Raw genomic sequence first — 18,550 nt, 5'->3', positions numbered from 1 at the left:
AGAAGGGAATGGATGGGATTCAGACAGCTTTTCGACTGAAACTCGATGTTTATACTTATAGTCACACTTCCAAATTAACGGTGGATAAAACACCTATTTGGAATCAAAAGCGGGGTTTTCTTCCTGGAAGATGGTCGCTTTGTCAGCAGCTCTTTACTCTGTAAGGGAGACAACGTGATCACGTTACATACGAACTGTTCAGAACCTAAGGCTGCAATTCAGACATTATCAGCCACAGGTGTGGCTGCGACTGGGTAGCTTTCACTTAGCTGCATTTGGGTAATGGGCCAAGGACCCTGGTCACTAGTAAGTCTGAAAATTCGGGGCAGGGGAAGCCGGCCGTGCAAGTGACTGTATCTTCAATGGAATATTCTTTGTGGCTTTGTTATAGTTGGATTTAGGTGGAACTGCAGGTTGAATAACGTGATACTAGTGAACCTAATAGCGGTACGTCTTAAGACCCCTAAAATAGAAGTTAAAGCTTAAGATGTAATTATGGTTATGTCTAAGGGAGAGGAAAGTAGTAGTTACTAATAGTGATAATTATAAAAGCTAAGTATAAAGGCAAGATAGAATAAAGAGAATCTAGTATTAATTAATACTATACTTCTATCCTCTAGAAAGTACCTAGTAAGTGTTTCTCGGATCGTGATAACTAGTGGTATATAAAATAATAAGATAGGAGGAGAGGAGGTAATATTATAGACACTTTATAAGTAGATAAATAAGTAAACTAGTATTCTTAAAATCCTCCTTAAAGTATAAATAAAATAAGAAGTATATAATAAGGTAATAAAGGCTAAGCTAGGCTAGGTTAAGGACAAGCTTTAAGTGATTAAGGATAAGTTATATTAGACTAAGTAGGAAATAGTAAAAGCTATAATAGTTCTATACTTAGGATAGAGTAGCTCTAGTCTATCCTATACTAATATTACACGCACTTCTTCTACTAGCTAGTTAAGTAATATTTAGATGCTTTCTTTTATATATACTATACTATCTATGTTTACTACTATACTTTATTATATAATTAACACCTTAAGGGTAGAATAAGAAGCTAGGGACTAGATATCTACTAGCGCGATTTAAATAGTAGTAGAGAGTAGGATCTAGGCTAAGTAAGATAGATTATTATAGTACTACTAAGTAGTAATAAAAGATCTAAGGAATCTATATTATATTAGAGTTACTTGTAGAAATAAAGTTAAATATATAAAAGTAAAGTATATACTAGAGTTAAGCCTGGCTAAAGGCGTGTAGATAATGTAAGATAACCTCTACCCTATTAAGGTAGATAGTGTTAACTATATTATAGTATTAGATAAGGTAGGGAATATTTAAGTTAAGGCTATTAAAGTATTAGGTAAGGAGAATAATACCTAGGTTATAAAAGTAGCTTAGCTAAGTAATTAAGAAATCCTAAAAGTATATAGATCTATAATAGTATACCTAAGTAAAAGGTTAGATGTGTAGCGCTTTCTTAATAAAGGATTCTTTTCTACTAGAGGAGAATTAGGCTATATAAAAGTCTTTAAATAATAAGAATGCCCTAAGTAATACTATAACTGCCAAGAAATCACTAACTATAAAGCTTATTAATACACTAAGATATAGATATATAGTAAATACGTAAAAGAGGGCCATTACTATAGCGCCTATATTAAGATAATCGCGAAGTGTGCTATATATAGTAGGCCTTATAAAGTATTTAGTAGAAGCTACTAGAAACTCTACTTATTTTAGTATAAGTAGGACACTTTATATCCTTTAATTAAATATAAGGAAATAAGGTATAGTACATAATAGTTTAATAAATAATGATAAGATCTAGGATACTATAGTACTAGCGATCTAGGAGCCCTTAGTATAGAGAATCTAAGGCCGACTTCTAATAACCTTAATAAGCTACTATAAATAGACTAAGATGGTCCTAATAACGTATAGAGATGGAAGATAGGTAATCTAGAATATACTCTAGATAAATAAGGACGTTAAGGTAGAGTAAGTAATAATAGAATCCCTAGACTTAATAGCTATAGTAGTATAACTCCTAAGTTGTATAGTCCTAGTAGTATTTATATATATACCTGGATGTAACCCCTAGGCCTTATAAGATATATATAATAAGTTGTATAAAGCTATTATAGAGACTAGATAGAAAGCTAGAATAGAGGTAGAAGTAGTAATTATAGGAGACTTTAACTAATATAACTAGCTTTAGGGAGGGGATAATATATCCTTAGAGAGGTAAGGAGAGATAGATCTAATTATTAACTTAATAAGTAAGTTCTCTCTTAGTAGCCTACTCCCTAGGGGTACTAAGACTTAGTATAATAGTGAGTATAAGACAACTATTAACTTGATCCTAGCCTTAGAAGAGTTAAAGGAAGCCATAGTTAAGTGTGTAATATATAGTATAGAGTATAGGTTAGACTACTATATAATTAATACTACATTTAATATATTAATTTTAGTACTATAATACTAAGAGTGACTATTCCTTAAGAACGCACTATAAAAAGATATTAAAGCCAGAATTGTAAATATACTAGATATTATTAGGATAGGAGGTATAGTTTAGTAGAAGACTAATACCCTTATATTAGCTATACTAGAAGCTGTCTATTCTCTTATATTAAAAGCCAAGCCTTTACCCTATATAAAATAATAGTAGATAATAGATCTCATATAGCTATATTACATTTATATACACTAGAGAAACCGTACACGCTTAGAATAGAAGGCAGGATACTATATAGTAAAGCTAGAAGAAATAGTAAAAGGCACTATAAAATAGTACTATAATACTATCTGATAATAAAAGAAAAAGCACTAGAAAGAGTTTCTAGCAGATAATAATAATATTTAGAAGGTAGTAAAATACCTTAAGTCTAGGGATAGTGTAGTATTTAGAAAGGTCCTATAGCTTACTAAAGTAGATAGGTTATTTATAATAAACTATAAGGAATAGGTAAATAAACTCCTAGTTAAGTTCTTTCTTTTACTACTAGAAACTATTAATAATAAAGGACTAAGACTATAAAAGGCGCCTATAGTAATACTAGCTATTATAATAGAAGAAATAGAATATTAACTATTTATAGTAAAATCCTAGAAAGTGCCTAGAGAGGATAGTCTACTAGTAGTTATCTAGAAGGAGATCTAGCTAGTTATTAAATATTATATTCTAGTACTATTCTACACTTTACTAAAGGAAGGCTTACTATCTAGTTAATAGTGGCATACTAAGATTATTCTACTTAAAAAGCTAAGTAAAGAGGACTATACTATTATAAAGGTATAGAGGCTAATCTTACTTCTAGTAATACTAGGTAAAGTACTAGAATTTGTAATTATAGAATAGATCTTATACACTATAGAGATATATAGCCTACTCTTAATAAACTACTTTAGTACCTATAAGTAATAGTTAGTAGAGTAAGTACTTATATTCTTATAAGAGTAGATTTACACTATTTAATAGGGAAGGAGGATTGTAAGTCTAATTAGCTTTAACATAAAAGGTATATATAATAGAGTCTATAAGGAGAGATTAATCTAAAAAATAAGAGCGCAAGGTATACTAGAAGAACTATACTAATAAATAGAAGCCTTTTACTTAGACTATATAGTATTAATTTAGATTAACGGATAAAGCTCTAAAGTACAAACTCTACCCTAGGCTAGCTTACCCTAGGGCTTACCCCTTTCTCTAATTCTCTTTCTCTTCTTTAATACAGACTTAGTATAGAGGCGTATTAATAGCTATAGGGGTATAATAGCCTTTATTAATGATTTTACGGCTTAGGTTATAGGGCTAATAGTAGAGAGTAACTAGAAAGGTATTAAAGTAGTTATTAATAATATACTAGATTAGGAAAGAAGAAATAGTATAACTTTTAAAGTAGAGAAGATAGTAATTATTCATTTTATATATAAGCCTTATAAGGCTAACTAAGAACCTTTTACTATTAAAGAGCAGGTGATTTAACCTAGAAATAGTATTAAGATCCTTAGAGTAATTATAAATACTAGGCTTAAATATAAAGAACATATTATAAGAGCTATATTTAAAGGGCTTAAAGTAGTAATAGAACTTAAGTGTCTATAAGGCCTATTACCCCTTATAGCCTAGTAACTATTTATATTTATTATTACCCTAGTAGTTAACTATACCTCTAATATATAGATATATAAAGTTAAGTTTAGAGTAGTTTAGGCTATTAATAGGGTCTAGAGAATTAGGGTATAAGTAATTATAGGGACCTTTAGTATAGTAGTAATAAGTATAATAGAGGTAAAAGCCTATATTACTATTATACAGGACAAGTTCTAGAGAAGAGCAATTAAGCTCTAGATAGATATATACACCCTCCTTAAAATAAATCTACTTTAGAGTATAATTACATAGATAGGAAAGAAATTTAAATAATTTTATCTATTACCTTTCTACTAGGTAGTAGATATACTAAAAGCCATTCCTATAGATAGCCTTAAGACTATTAACCTATTTATACTTAGACTATAAGAAAAGCGAATATAAACTATTATAGATAATATAGTAATAGCACTAACTAATAGAGATGTAGCTATCCGGATTATAATTAGTAGTTTATTATAGAATAGGGTAGTAGGAATAGGTAGAATAATTAAGATATAAGTGTCTTCTTAAAGTAATCTAATAGTAGAGACCTTCTCCTCTATAATTAGTATTAGGACAGATTAGAACCTATACTCTAGGGAGTTAATAGCTATAGTAACTACCTTAAGTTGGCTACTAAGGTGTTACGAACACGTGACAGCTCTTCGGAGAGTTGTCGCGTAGGAGAACATTCAGGGGAGCATGTGGCTCCTAGGGGAATCGCCTTAGGAGAGAATCGCTCCTAGGCGGCTGCGCGTAAGAGAGATCTTCTCCTAGGCGAATACTTGTAGGAGGGAACCACTCCTAGGATAGAGTTCCTAGGCAAGATTCCCTCTGCCGACATTCCTTTTATATTAGTTATATTCTTTATAGAGGAAACCCCGCTAGATGCAGGGGGGGGATGATCACGTGATCATATGCAAGGGATCTGTGAGAACTCATAGGAGTCGAACAGATCCAAGAGATCCAACGGATCTCTCGCAGCACGAAGGTCTATATAAGTCAGTAGTCTTTCCTTAGATAAGAGCTTTGTGCTCAACTTCAAATAGTATCTTTATACCTACTAGTAACTAGTTTACCATTTGTTATTTGATAACAAACGCCCTGTACGTAATACACCTATCTCTCTCACAGATTACAACCTTCAGCAAGCTGTAAGCTACTATACGTTAGTAGTTACCGTGAGCCGTTACATAAGGCTTAAATACTAGAATATTATACTACTAATAAGAAGTAAGTCTATTGCACTTACAATTAAAAAACCCTAGTAATAGTCTAGTTAAGAATAGGTCTATTATTTCTACAAGACTATTAGAGTGCTATAGTTAGAAGGAAATATACTAAAGGTTACATAGCTCCTATTATATAAGGAGAATAAACTCCTAAAGCTTACTAAAGAGAAAGCAAAGACGGCGACCTAATAAGGAGTAACACTATAAATACAATTATTAAATATGTAGTTTATAACCCTTAGGATTATATAAACTAAATAAGATATAACTAAAACACTACTAAAGAACATTAGAAAACACTCTAAAAGGGTTAATATAGTACTCCTAGGCTAATACACGTGATAGTTATATAATTAACTAACACGGAAAGAAGCTAGTGTATTAGCCTAGCTTTAAATAGGTATAGTATAATTAAATAGGTATCTTTACTATATTAATATAATAGAGTCGGGCTAATGTACATATAGGTAAGTAAGGGAGACTATAGACCACTTCCTCTTTTAATATACTAGGTAGATAGTATATTAATTAGAGATACTCTAATATACAGATATTTATAAAAGTAATATATCTTTCTATCTAGGAGGGAGATTACTATTAGATAATAATAACTAGTCGTTAAATATAGAAGTAGTTCGTGTATTAATACGTTTTATAATTACTATAGGCTAACTTAACACTAATTAACCTTAGGAAGATATATTATTGTTTTATAACTACTAACCCTATTAATACTAATTACCTTATACTAGGACCGTAAGTACTACTTTAGCCACTAATAATAAGACACTAAACACTTAGAGAATAGCCTTTAAGCTAGCCTACTAATAAATACTAACTTACGAGAATCCGTAGTAGAAAGACAAATAAGAGAGAATATAAGCTAGAAGTAGAAAATTTAGGGGTTTAAGGAGACATAGAGTTAGTTTAAGAATTGTAATTATAGATTAGTAATAGTTGCCCTTTTAGCAAACCGCCGGGCGTTAATAAATTGTGTGTATCTTCAATGCCAGTAAGAATGTCCTGTCACTACAAACGAGATCGCGAGGTACCTTTGCCTCACTATGTCGAGTGTAAATATTTCTCGGACTTAGACAACATAGATAGCGAGGATTATGCCAAGTTTAAGACCTACCGTAGTGTCTGCCCTTCGAGCAATGCTCACGAGTATAGCAGTCACTTGCTAAAGTACTATTTAAGTAGATACAGCTCTTTTAATCCCGTAAGGTCTAAAATTTAATTATTAAAGAAATGTCTATAGCTACACTTTCGGGATCTTTCTAGTAACTACTATACTCACATCTTTTACTCTTCTACTCGCTATATAGCCTACTTTATTATACTCTAGCCGCCTATACTCTACCGCAGTACTAAGCCCTATCCTACCTAACGTAAGTACTAATTACTACTAGTAGTCTCGTGTTGTCTACCTCTAAGGATTACTAACTTTCTCTTTACAGTAGAGCGATGTAGGCGGCCTTAGCTTAGTAGTAGCCTCGATCCCTCTTTTTACTATAGAAGACAGCCGTAATCATTTGCTTAGAATAGCGTAGACTATAGTACATCAAGCATACTACACAGTGTACCTACAGTTATCAGATAGCTACTCTTTAGCCGTTAGTTTAATGTCTAGATTGTCACATCATAAAAGCCAATAGACCGAATGTTTTTCTTTTGTTTTAAGAAAAGCAGTTAGTGTCGTATTAGAAGCCTTTGTTCTACACAAGTTAGGGGGAGGGGGTTAGGTAGTGTCTAACCAGCGCAAAATACGATCTGCATTCAGTAGAGGGGAAAGCTTTCAGTTAAATGTATCTAAGTAGTCGTTAGCTAAGTAGTCGTTAGAGTCACTACGTTCCACGTCCAGCATTATGTTTTGTGAACAATTAAAGAGAAGCCTTAGATACACTTGTCTAGGTTTGCTCTTACTAACATTACTTACAACCTAGTAATTAATAAGAGCGTATAGTAAGGATTACGTAAAAACTCGGCCTAGACTTGTATCTCCTAGCTATATCGCCTAAGTTAACTATCGCGAGCTGTTTCCGCCTATTACACGGATCTTAAAGCTAGAGGCAAGGCGATGTCTAGAGTATAGATAGCGTCACTCGCCTTTATAATGTTCGCCGACCTTATTAAGAAGCTCCTTTTCCGTTATTAAGCCAAGCAACTACTTTAAATTACTTGTAGAGGGCGCGGCCCTAACATTAATTACAGTTACTCCTACTACTTAACTTCTACTCTAATTAGTAATCTTATCCTAGATCGAGTTAATCAATAGTACTAAATTAACTTTAGAGGGGCTTTCTTGCCCTAAGTAGCTACTACTAGTACTTAATCGCTTTCGTCCTTAGCTATCGCCTCTCTAATTTTAAACGTAAAAATATTACTACCTAATACTAAGATTAAGGGTTCTTAGTCTTTCTAATCCCTGCCTTCTTGACTTTTATATCAAGCTTAAGGTATAGATAGCCGTAGTATAGAGCAGCCGGGCAGAACGTCTTTACACCGCCTCTTGTAAAACCAAAAAAATAATATAGTAGCATTATTTAAAGGAAAGGGATACGGTAGCCAAGAGTTAGCTTTAACAAAACTCTCTTTAAAAATAAACTTATTACATATTATAATGTCTCTTAATAACGTATAAGAGGAACGATAGTTCCTTACGTGTTTACAATACCTTCGTAATACTAACAAACTAGGTAAAGAGGTAGAAACATCTTAAGAATAAAATTACTACTACGTGTAGGTACTTCGTTCTATTACGCCTGTATAGATCTCTCGTACTTCTACATCTGGTTTATCCTTAAGTCCGGCATACCTACTTACATAAGATGCCTTTACACGCTTTAAGTACCTTAGTAAATTTTTTACAGTACTTCTCTATAGTAGACTCTAGGTTTTTAGAAATTCCTCCTCTATTAGGTAATGTTAGTATTAATCAGATTAGATAAGGTACCCTTACAAATTAATAGAGAGCTAAAGTACAGTTAAGGCAGTAAGTATAGGGCGTTAAAGCTCTTTATCCTTCTCGCCGTTAATATGTAAAGCTATCAGAATTTAACGTGACATTATTAAACGCTTTGCTGTCGAGATTACCTCCAGCGTAGAGCTGCTGTTAGGGGCATAGTTCTAAAGCGGCCCTTGCCACACAAGAACATGCTTGTGCCCGTGTCTAACCAAAGCCTGCCGCTATTAATAAGGTCACCCTTAATTATTTTAACCCCTACTCTATTCCGGCACAAATTAATCTCTACTTTACTCTAGTTCTAGGTAAATATATCGTGTTTAAATAGACGAGAATAGGCATATTAACGCTTTAAAGAATTATACGATTACCTAATAACTTCTGCTAAATACCTTCTATTAAAGAATAAACTAATGTATCTTCTGTATCTTCTTAACTTAGACGCGCTTAGTGCTTATCTACTCGGATCTACTAAGTTTAACCTTACTTAGAGGCGGAAATCTAGAACTAGAGGATGCCTTAATAGTGTTAGATAGAACGTAGTTAAGAGACATCAAAGTCCTCTACTGCCTCGACTCTAAATACATGCTAGTCTACTTACTATTTAGTAGCCGCCTAGAACAAGCTTAGAGTCTTGACTAGCTAAGTTTTTGATATCTTATATAGTAGGAGAGGTACTTATAACACTACAAAAACACGTTAGAACAGAGCACGAGTTTCGTAACTAAGTAACACGGCTAATTTAGGTACTTAATTATCGTCCCGGATAGACAAGAGGGATATTAGCTTGTTGTAAACCCCCTCTTTAATTCCTAGGCTCTACATAATTGCCTCTCTGACCGATCTAAATCACTTAGTAGCTACTATATATTAAAGAAGTTAATAGAGTAATGTTATATCTATACCACTCCTATATAGCGACGGACTAGGACTGTAGTCTTGTCAAGAGATTTAAAGCTTAATGTCTGTAGTCGATTAGAGTAACCCTCGCCTACTCCTTTATAGAATCCTCTCTATCCTCTAAGTTTACCTAGTATCCTCTATCCCTAACTCCTTGTTCCCTAGTTAATATGTCTTAGTAGGGATAATTAAGGAAGAGGCTCTTGTACTAAGTACTAATACTAGGTAAGCTCTAATCACAGATTGTATTCTAGCTAGTGTTGTCCGGGCTATTCTCGTATTCTTCTGTACTATACTAGGAGGCTACAGAAGTAGTATCGACAGGTACGTCGCTATTAGAAGTTACTAGGGCAGGGTTAGGCTAGAGCGTTAGGTAGGTACTCTCTTAAATAGCTACCTCGAGCGCGTTACAGGCCTCTAGATTGTCTTTATAGTACTAGATAATATTCTTATCGTATAACTAATAGAGTAGGTAGCTATACGCCTAGGACAACTATTAGAGTAGTTAAGATAAGAGAGGAATAAAAGTAACACTAACCGTCTTTAGCTCTATCGTAGTAAGGAAATCCGGAGTAACGCCGTCTAGATCAGTAGGTAGCATCCCTCTAGTTTAATCTTAAGTCATTAAGTCTAGTAGGGGGCGGTATATAGTTGCCGACTAAATCTTTTAGTTGTGTGCTACTTTGTCAAGTATATTAGAAAAACGCCTTAACTAGTAGGTATGTTAAAGCCCTTATGTACTTTAGATGACGGAAGACTATGTGAGCCTATAGCTGCCAGGCGGTGATGATGCAGGGAGGTGGTAATTCATCCGTGGTGGGCTATGGTGGGCTGTATCACTAAGTGGGTGCCAGGACGATATTGGTTGGTTTGCCACCTAAGGGTGATGGCCATCATATTGCAGACAGTGCAATAATTTGTATAATAGCTGCCAGGGAGTTATGTGCTTGGGAGTGGTAGGTATGGCCTGGTTATGTGTGGCCATTAACTAGTTGCTGGTCCTTGCAATTGTAGAGCCGTATTATGCCCACTTAATGCTTAAGATAATAGTTAACCGTAGATTAGCCTATAGCCAAGTTGGCTGGCTGCTCTCGCCCGCGCGGCGTCGTGCATCCAGGTACATTTTCTATTTCAACAGCGTATTATTTTACACTTCCCATCTCCATGTAAAAAATATATTCATCATACCCCGGGGGGAGGTTGATGTGAGCTCCGAGTACCCTGACAGCACGTTGTATCGGTATCACCACCGAGATATATATTTACCTTAATTGCATTTCTCTTGCTTTCGGGATTCAATTTCGGGATACCATACCTCCGTCAAATGACAACTGCCCATAACACACAACTCCCCGATGCATCTCGGCTCTGGCGCTTTTGGCAAGGAGCTCGAGGTCTGGAGGGCAGCTACATTACACTCCCCGATGCTAACCTCCGTGGCAAGTGGATCGTTATCACAGGTGGGAACAATGGCATTGGCAGGGAAGCCGTCCTACGGTTCGCATCGTGTGGAGCAAGTATCGTTCTTGGATGTCGCCAGCCTCCTCCCCACGAGAAGCACCCAGACGTCACAGTGGCAGACTGCATAGCCGCAGCCCGGTCAGCGGGCCATGAATCGTCGAAAATCGAATGGTGGCCCTGTGATATGGCTGATTTGTCTACTGTCGAGGCATTTGCAAAACGCTGGCTGTCTACTGGTCATGTTCTCGATATTCTTGCTAACAATGCTGGCATGGGTAAAACAGCGAGTGGCAAACTCACCAAAACTAAAGATGGATTCGAGCTTGTCCACCAGGTAAATAACAACCTCTGAAGAGTAATATCTCCGGAGAAGGGCTAAATGAGCTTCTTAGGTCAACTTCCTCGCACACGTCTACCTTACCATGCACATCCTCCCATCACTTGCCCGCGCCGAAGATCCCCGCATTGTGTGCACAACTTCCTGCATGCAATATTACGGGACCTTTAACTTCTCGAACGCAAACACTACCGCAGACCCGCGCTCCTACTCCCACAGCAAGCTCTACTTTCAGACCTGGCTCACAGAGCTGCAATCCCAACTCTCCTCCACTCCCACCCTTTGCCACGTCGCCATCAACGGCATCCACCCAGGATACGTGAACACAGGGATCTGGACACCTCTCCAGGGTGGCACGGAGGTGAAGCCTTTGAAATTTCTGGATAGGCTGTTAAATAGGGTTGTTAGTGTCTTCGGCGTCGATGCGGAACAGGGCGGTCTCGCGATTGTGAGGGCGGCAACGGCGAAGGCGTGCGCCACTGTGAAGAGGGGAGGGGAGGGCGGTGGGAGGTATTTTAATAGGATCTGGCCTGCAGAGCCGATGCCTCAGACAACCTCTCCGGTGTGTAGGCAACTAATTTGGGATTTTGTGGATGGAGAGCTACACTTGAAGGAAAAGGGATTGTTAGATATATTCAATATCGAATGAGGTACTGGTTAAGTCCTTCTAATTGTGTATGGACAGAGGTATTATTTACAATCCTCGAATAGACTGGAAGGGAATCGTGGCCCCATGATAAGCAAATAAGATCAAGCTATAGGAGTTTGGAATATTTCAAATATCATTAACATAAACTACACTTCAGTTCCAGCATTACCCGCAGCCACAAATTACTTTTACACGCTCGCCCTTGCTTTTATGAAAGATAGAATAACTGCAGATTCGTCCAACTGCGATTCTCTTCATCTTGCCAGATGTTTAAAGACTAGGCCTGAATTTTCCCTACTCCAGCAACTATGCCCAGCACACCCCTCGCTTTCGTGAGGGACAAGCTCCCTTCCGCCCGAAGGCACTCCTGGATAATGTTAACTCCCATCGCAATCAGCCTGGGTCACCATTACTAGTCGTCATTGTCATTAGTTATCCTTCTCCATTATTATTGCTACGTGCGTGATATTCAGGCCTTGTAAAAAGATTAAGTGGCAGCAGATAAATCGGTTTTTATTCACAGTGCATAGAATCCTCTTTAAAATCCTGTGATCAAGCCATGGTAAGATTTAACCCTACAGAATATGGATTGTTTTCTCATGATGACAAGGCATATAGATGAATATATAAAATTGGATAGTGACTCTTTCCAGACAGAGACCAACGAGTACGACATAGTCGAGAGCAGATATAGCCTATCAGAATCTAATGGGTTAACCAAATATCCAAACATGAGCACTAACGAGGGTACCTTATGTCCATGCGCGCCTCATTCCTGCTTGTTACAGTAATACAGGATAGCAGCTCTCTAGCAGTACGCCTCGCCATACGGTATGCGATCTAGGCTCTAGGAATAACGGAATTCTTACGTTCTCGACCCCTTATACATTTGATATCCGAAGTTATAGCTAAGGAATGCAGTTATAGGATCATAAAGAGAGAAGGGCATACAGTACAGTACAAGGCCCTTCGCATTGTACGTCGGAGGCTTAATAAAAGAGATCGTGACGGGAAATAGAATCAGTGAGGTTTAAAATATATTGGACTATAAGTTTATTAATGATTGATAATCAAGTCATATTTAACGATTACTTTGTATAATAGGTGGGGAATTAATCCTTACAACTTTCCTGCGCGTGCGCTTGGATTATACCAGGCATAGTAGACTCCTCTGTTATGCCTTTGTATCTAGACAAAAATCAAAGCGTGTTAGTTATCCTGCACATCACTGCAGGTCTAATATGTGGCTAGCGGGCTGCTAAGCCCAGTCCGAAAATTCCCGTCTCCCCTGCATCTACCCCTGGATTACCTCTTGCCCTTGAAGAAATCCACCCTTGAGATATAAATACATATGTGCCGCGGCTCCTGAGCTAGGATTCACTCCTATACTCTGAATCATATAATCGGTGCCGATCATTTTTCTGATGGCTTCAGAATGCACAAGGCTTCAAAGGAATACGGAGAGACCGAGCGAGGCATTAATAACGGGAGAATAATCAGGCTTCGGCTAATAGGAGACGGCTCCAAGGTAACTTAATCAAAATCTATAAATAATGCTTCAAAACAATTGATATAAAGAAATACAGAGTAAGATTATTAAGCATAGCTTGGAAATCTAGTATAGAGCTAGAGAGCATATCACAATTATCAAGGGGAATTGAATCTCGACCATCCATCCGTATTCTAGAGCCAGTTTTCAAGTTCATCTCCAAATAATCCCCGGGGAGCCTCCCAAGTTTTGTCGAATGCAACTGAACCCCACCCACATATGAAGCCAGCTATGGATAGAGTGCCATAGAGTCTGAGTGTACTTTCTATTTAATTGTATGCTTAGACAACTATTGGTAAGGTCGTCCCTGTCACTTAATTCTTGGGACATGCTCCATAACAAGATTTGCAGCGTTGCCCCTTTCAATAAGATAATACACCGATAGTTTGGCAAGACATGATAACCAAGTTTCCGGTTTAGCACGTCTCTTATTTGAATAGTCTCGGATTTCTAAACAGTCCCCTGTCTTTGCTTTTAACTAAAAAATAAAAAGCTTAGTAGTCGTCGCGGATGTTGGTACGTGAATTTATTACCTAATATTGATTTTTTTGGTTGCTCTGTCTGATACGGATGAAAGGTTGCATCAGGAATGACTGGTTTACGCGAGGTTTTCTGTTGAGGCTTTCGATATGGCTGAAAGGTCGCATCGTGACCGTCAGCTTTCTGCCCAAAACACATGATAGGCTAGTCTTTTCGATCTAGTATTCAAAGAGTTTTATAGATTAATCCCCAATTTGAGACTGGAAATAAACTTGAGAATATAGGGTACAAGGAAAAGGAATTTACTTGCAAGAGTTCCCTAGAGTTCAATCTTATACATTCTAAAGGCTTCTAAAAATAGTAGGGTTTCACTCTAATTCGTCCTAGGGAATAATCGTACGTCCGATTAGCGCCGCATTATACGAAAATAGACGTTTGGCGACGTCGTTGAACCGCTTTCACATTGTCGATAATGGCGTATCGCTTCTCTTGTGCCACAGGGGCAGCTATGGCACGCTAGACCGCAATGATGCGAGGGGGGCATTCCGCTAGATCTTGTTGTAACTCGATTGGACATGAAACTTCCAAACAACTTGCTTAGCTCCAGCCTCAGGCGCTTAGCGCTAACCAGTAAATGGCCATGTTGCCCAGTCGAACTTGGGCAAAGAAACACAGGCTCCATAGGATCTCTAATGGCCAGGCACTCATTGACGATTAGCATTTCTTGTGTCTGACCTCCCAGCCTGTCAGGTTAGGGAGCCGCAAGATAAATACCCGATGGCAGCCACTGGACAAAGCATGGAAGTACCTAGTACTTGAATGTACCTCTCACGTGTTATGTGCTAATCAGGAATGCATGGGTTGCATGAAGCTAACTGTATTGGTACTATTTAGCGAGAAGATCTCGGCGAATTATAAACGAGAGTGCTAGCCTACGGCTCGCATGAAGCCTTCGTACGTCCAGAAGAAAAGTTCTTGTGATGAAACAGGCCTCGGGCTGTAAAAAGTATCAAAAACGTGTCCGAGATAATATTGCAACTATTAGGCGAAGAGATCTAAAATCAAATAATCTTGCTGATCAACCTAAGCTCTGTTATGTCTCTAAAGTCATATTATTTACTCCAGCGACGATCTCATCCTCATCCGTTGTGTCACTTCCCATATCGGTGACTGGGATTCGGTACTCGATTTGCTCTCGTGCTTGCATGGCCGCATTTGCAGACTCGAAAGTTGCGTAGGATTTATGACAGGCACCGCTATACTTCTTGACCTGAGGCTCTGCTCCTGTTCTAATTGTCCCCAAAGTCAGTATTGCCTGTTATAGGCAATTGAAGCGAATGCCACAGCTCTTACTTGTAGTCCGAGTATATTCCAACGTGCCTCCCATTTGCCACTGCATAGTATGATGATCGGGGGGCTCTTTTATTAGACTTAGGTTTGGGGCCGTCCGCCGGCTCCTCGAGAATGTAAAAAGTAAAGCACCCGTTGCGTTTTAAGTAGTCTTTGGCCATATCAAAGGTTTTAAACCCTTTGAAGCAATTCCCAGAGTAGCCACTAACTAAGTCATGGGCGGTGAGCCTGTGATGGTGGGTAAATAGAAGGTTCCAATAGTAGGGCAACCAGTTGTCGATTAACCATGCCCTTAGTCGATCTTCATCGCCAATTGTAGGAGCAGACCCGGTTTGCTTCCACAAAGCTGCCTCAAACCAACGCGGAAAGAATCCCGAAAACTCCCAGTCGATTATTGCCTTGATTTTTAGACTCTTCGTATCAACGAGGACATTGTGTTGCCCGACGTCGTTGTGACAAAAGACGTACTCTTCTATATCCGGTTTAGGTTTCCATTTCCAAACACTTAGAGGTTTCCATCCTCTAAAGAGGCGGTAATGAGGGCAGATAATTGATGTTCCCGGAATACCGGGTGTCTTGGATCGCAATGACCGTAGAGTAGCGATGTGTTGTTCTAGCTCCTTCATCACCACTTCTTTGTCGACAGGATCTAGCTCAGACATGGGGATACCGTCAATGTATGGAGTCATAAGGTAGACCGCGCCATCATCTTGAAAGACGCCTCTTAGAGCTGGCACAGGAATACAAGTACCAGCTAGGTATTCGAGGCATGCGGCTTCATTCTCCAACCGATATCGTAGTGTCGTACTAGGCACCACAAGCTTGCCCGTTGACGTTGTAATCCATTCCGACCGACGCAGCAGTTTGGGTTATTCCTCTTAAGAAAAAAAGCGAACCTGTGAACGGGCTTGTTCTGAATGCCTATATAATAGCGATATCTTCTTTTAATCCAGGAAATAACATTATAAGATTAGCTATTACAGGCAGCGCCTAGCGTGATTGGAAAGATTATATGATATTAATAGCTATCTATAGCTTCTCCTTGCTTAACTCTGGACTATCAGCCCGGTATAGGTCCTTACGGAGATCGATTACTGGATATACCCAATAGGGTTTTAGACCAAGTTCCTAGTATATAAAGTCCTTAAATTCGTGGCGCAAATCATATAAACCTTAATTGATTATTATTTGAGCTAAAACGATTTAGTATTTGTCTTCAATCTTTAGTACTCCTTACGATAGGTATTCGCCAAAGTAAAAGTCCTTCTTCAATCGAAGACCTACGAAGTCCTCTAGGTGATTATCAAATAAGCAATAGGCCTAAATAAGGTCCATATATCGAAAGAAAACGCTTTTAGGGAACTTAGTTGTATTGATAATACAAAGGAAAATATTATCAAAATCCAATCTATCCGTGGAATTAGCATGGAGGTGGAATATATATATAAGTACAAATAACAGCGAGCTAGTCTATAAGACTAAGTTATCCTTAGCGCCTTTCCACTAGCGGAGATATCTATTCAGTATGCTTACCACTTGCTCCTTATCCTCTCTCGTGAAAATATCCATTTTACTATTTTTAGTACTGTACCTAGCGTCCATTGATTTTGCCTAGGACCTGTTGGTCGTACCCCCTGATTTCAGGGTAAACACCCGGAATATATAGCGGGGGATGTCATCGAACTTTTCTTGAAGCTATAAGTTATTACCGCTAGGGCAAAATAAGAGATACTCTGGATCCTTGAGACTTATAGCTCGTAGCCCGTCTACTATACCCAAGAGCGCTATCGTTTGGACTTACTAGAGAATATAACACTAGATAGTTCTAATACTATTATAGATTTCCGATATACCATGTGTCGAGGATAGTAATATCCAGAGTGATTAAGTCAATACAATAGAGCAACTGTGATAAAGTAGGATTATTAGCTTTACTCTTTAACGTATAAGGATTATAAAGGTTATAGGGAGGCTCGGATTATCTTAATAACTATATAGCAAAATAGACTGAACTCTGCCCTCTTATTTCTATAAAGGGAATCCTTTGTTTATTAAGTGCCTGTGCCCTAGCAATGCTAACTTAGCAACCCTATAGAAGGCAACTCTTTTACTTCCACCTGACCACTACTTGTCTTTGCCTTTTATCCATCCATCCATCTCCATGTATCCATCTTCCACTTCACAAATGTTTATAACCAAACGTGTATTATCCTTTGCTAGCTCTTCTCACTTTAGTTCTACATCACGTTTGTTATATCCTTTTTTGTCTTGTCGTATCTCAGTCTTAGTCAGGGAATGTCGATCTAAGCCGAGGACCAGTCCATACCACGCTACCTCCGTGTACTTATCACGTGTAATGTGCTAAGCCACTTATACATGGGTACGGATATGCTAACAGTATCTCTCGCCAAATTATAGAGTAAAGACTGAAGCTGGTTTCGAATGTCACTGTATACAGTACGGTGTTGTATCTTCCGCACATTCTAGATTCATCATTTGCGCTAGTCTCCCGTTGGCTCTATGATATAAATATAATCATAGGTTCGTAGCCAGCACCACGGACAGGTGGGAGTTCGACTTTTGCTGGCCATTCACTGGATGCCTGACTGTCTTCACGAGAAGCCAAGGATCTCACACCAGTTCCAACTTCACTGGACGCCCGGTTGTCTTCGTGACTTGCCAAGGACTCACACCAGCTCAGCGAAAATTAGACTGAATGCCTGGCTGTCTTCCTGAGAAGCCAGGGTCACACATCAGTACCTACTTCACTGGATGCCCGGATGTCTGCACGGGAGCTCACACCAGTTCAGCGCAATTAGTCTGGATGTATCAGAACCTACTTCGCTGGACGCCCGGTTGTCTTGTGACTTGCCAAGGACTGACACCAGCTCAGCGCAATTTAGTCTGAATGATCAGAACCTACTTCACTGGACGCCCGGATATCTGCGCGGGAGCTCACACCAGTTCAGCGAGTGAGTGCAATGGCACTACGGAGTGACGAAGGACGAGGCAATTGCGGCTATATATTTTTGTTCAGCGAGGCAACCAAATTCCGTTGCACGCCCCACTAAAGTCTGGCCCTTGAACCGCCGACCCACTCTACACCCTTTGACCAACTTTGATGGGCCATAACTTGAATGATGGATGCCGTACAGGCAGCTCTAACCCAAAGGTGGGTCGTTACGGCGGCCGATAAATCTGCCGGCCGTGAATACCGTCACCCAAGTGCTGCATACCCACTAAACTAGTGCCACACCGCTCGCACTACCCACATATGAGGAGTGATGAGAACAGTATTTGATTAAGAATGGTCATCAATTTGGTAATGGAGGCAATCATCATTATGGTGACGGTTCAAACATGTAGTCACGTAAGGTTGCGAACACGTTAGTTAAATGCAATACACTATATAGCTAGTAAAGTTGAGGGTCTCAAGTCCAAACACGTTTAATGCTCTGTGTTATAACCACTTGGAACCTGCTTTGC

General features: G+C 38.5%; 2 protein-coding genes across 2 annotated transcripts; one reads left to right on the top strand and one right to left on the bottom strand.

The window, feature by feature from the left end:
* Positions 1-10,272: 10,272 nt before the first annotated feature.
* On the top strand, positions 10,273-11,724 carry M430DRAFT_66399 (hypothetical protein; the record flags this gene model as incomplete). The annotated part of the gene is made up of 3 exons (XM_024869224.1): positions 10,273-10,355; positions 10,646-11,033; positions 11,092-11,724. 3 exons carry the CDS (start codon positions 10,273-10,275, stop codon positions 11,683-11,685), a joined length of 1,065 nt encoding a protein of 354 aa, XP_024720693.1. The 3' UTR covers positions 11,686-11,724.
* Positions 11,725-15,384: 3,660 nt separating this feature from the next.
* Positions 15,385-15,912, bottom strand: M430DRAFT_70746 (hypothetical protein; the record flags this gene model as incomplete). The annotated part of the gene is made up of 1 exon (XM_024869501.1): positions 15,385-15,912. A coding segment is annotated over one exon (528 nt), but the record flags the coding sequence as incomplete, so codon positions are not given.
* Positions 15,913-18,550: the final 2,638 nt, after the last annotated feature.

This window comes from Amorphotheca resinae (assembly GCF_003019875.1).
Source record: "Amorphotheca resinae ATCC 22711 unplaced genomic scaffold M430scaffold_6, whole genome shotgun sequence".
Classification (NCBI taxonomy): domain Eukaryota; kingdom Fungi; phylum Ascomycota; class Leotiomycetes; order Helotiales; family Amorphothecaceae; genus Amorphotheca; species Amorphotheca resinae.
Note: the sequence above shows the minus strand (reverse complement) of the source record. Positions and strands in the feature narration are given on the sequence as shown.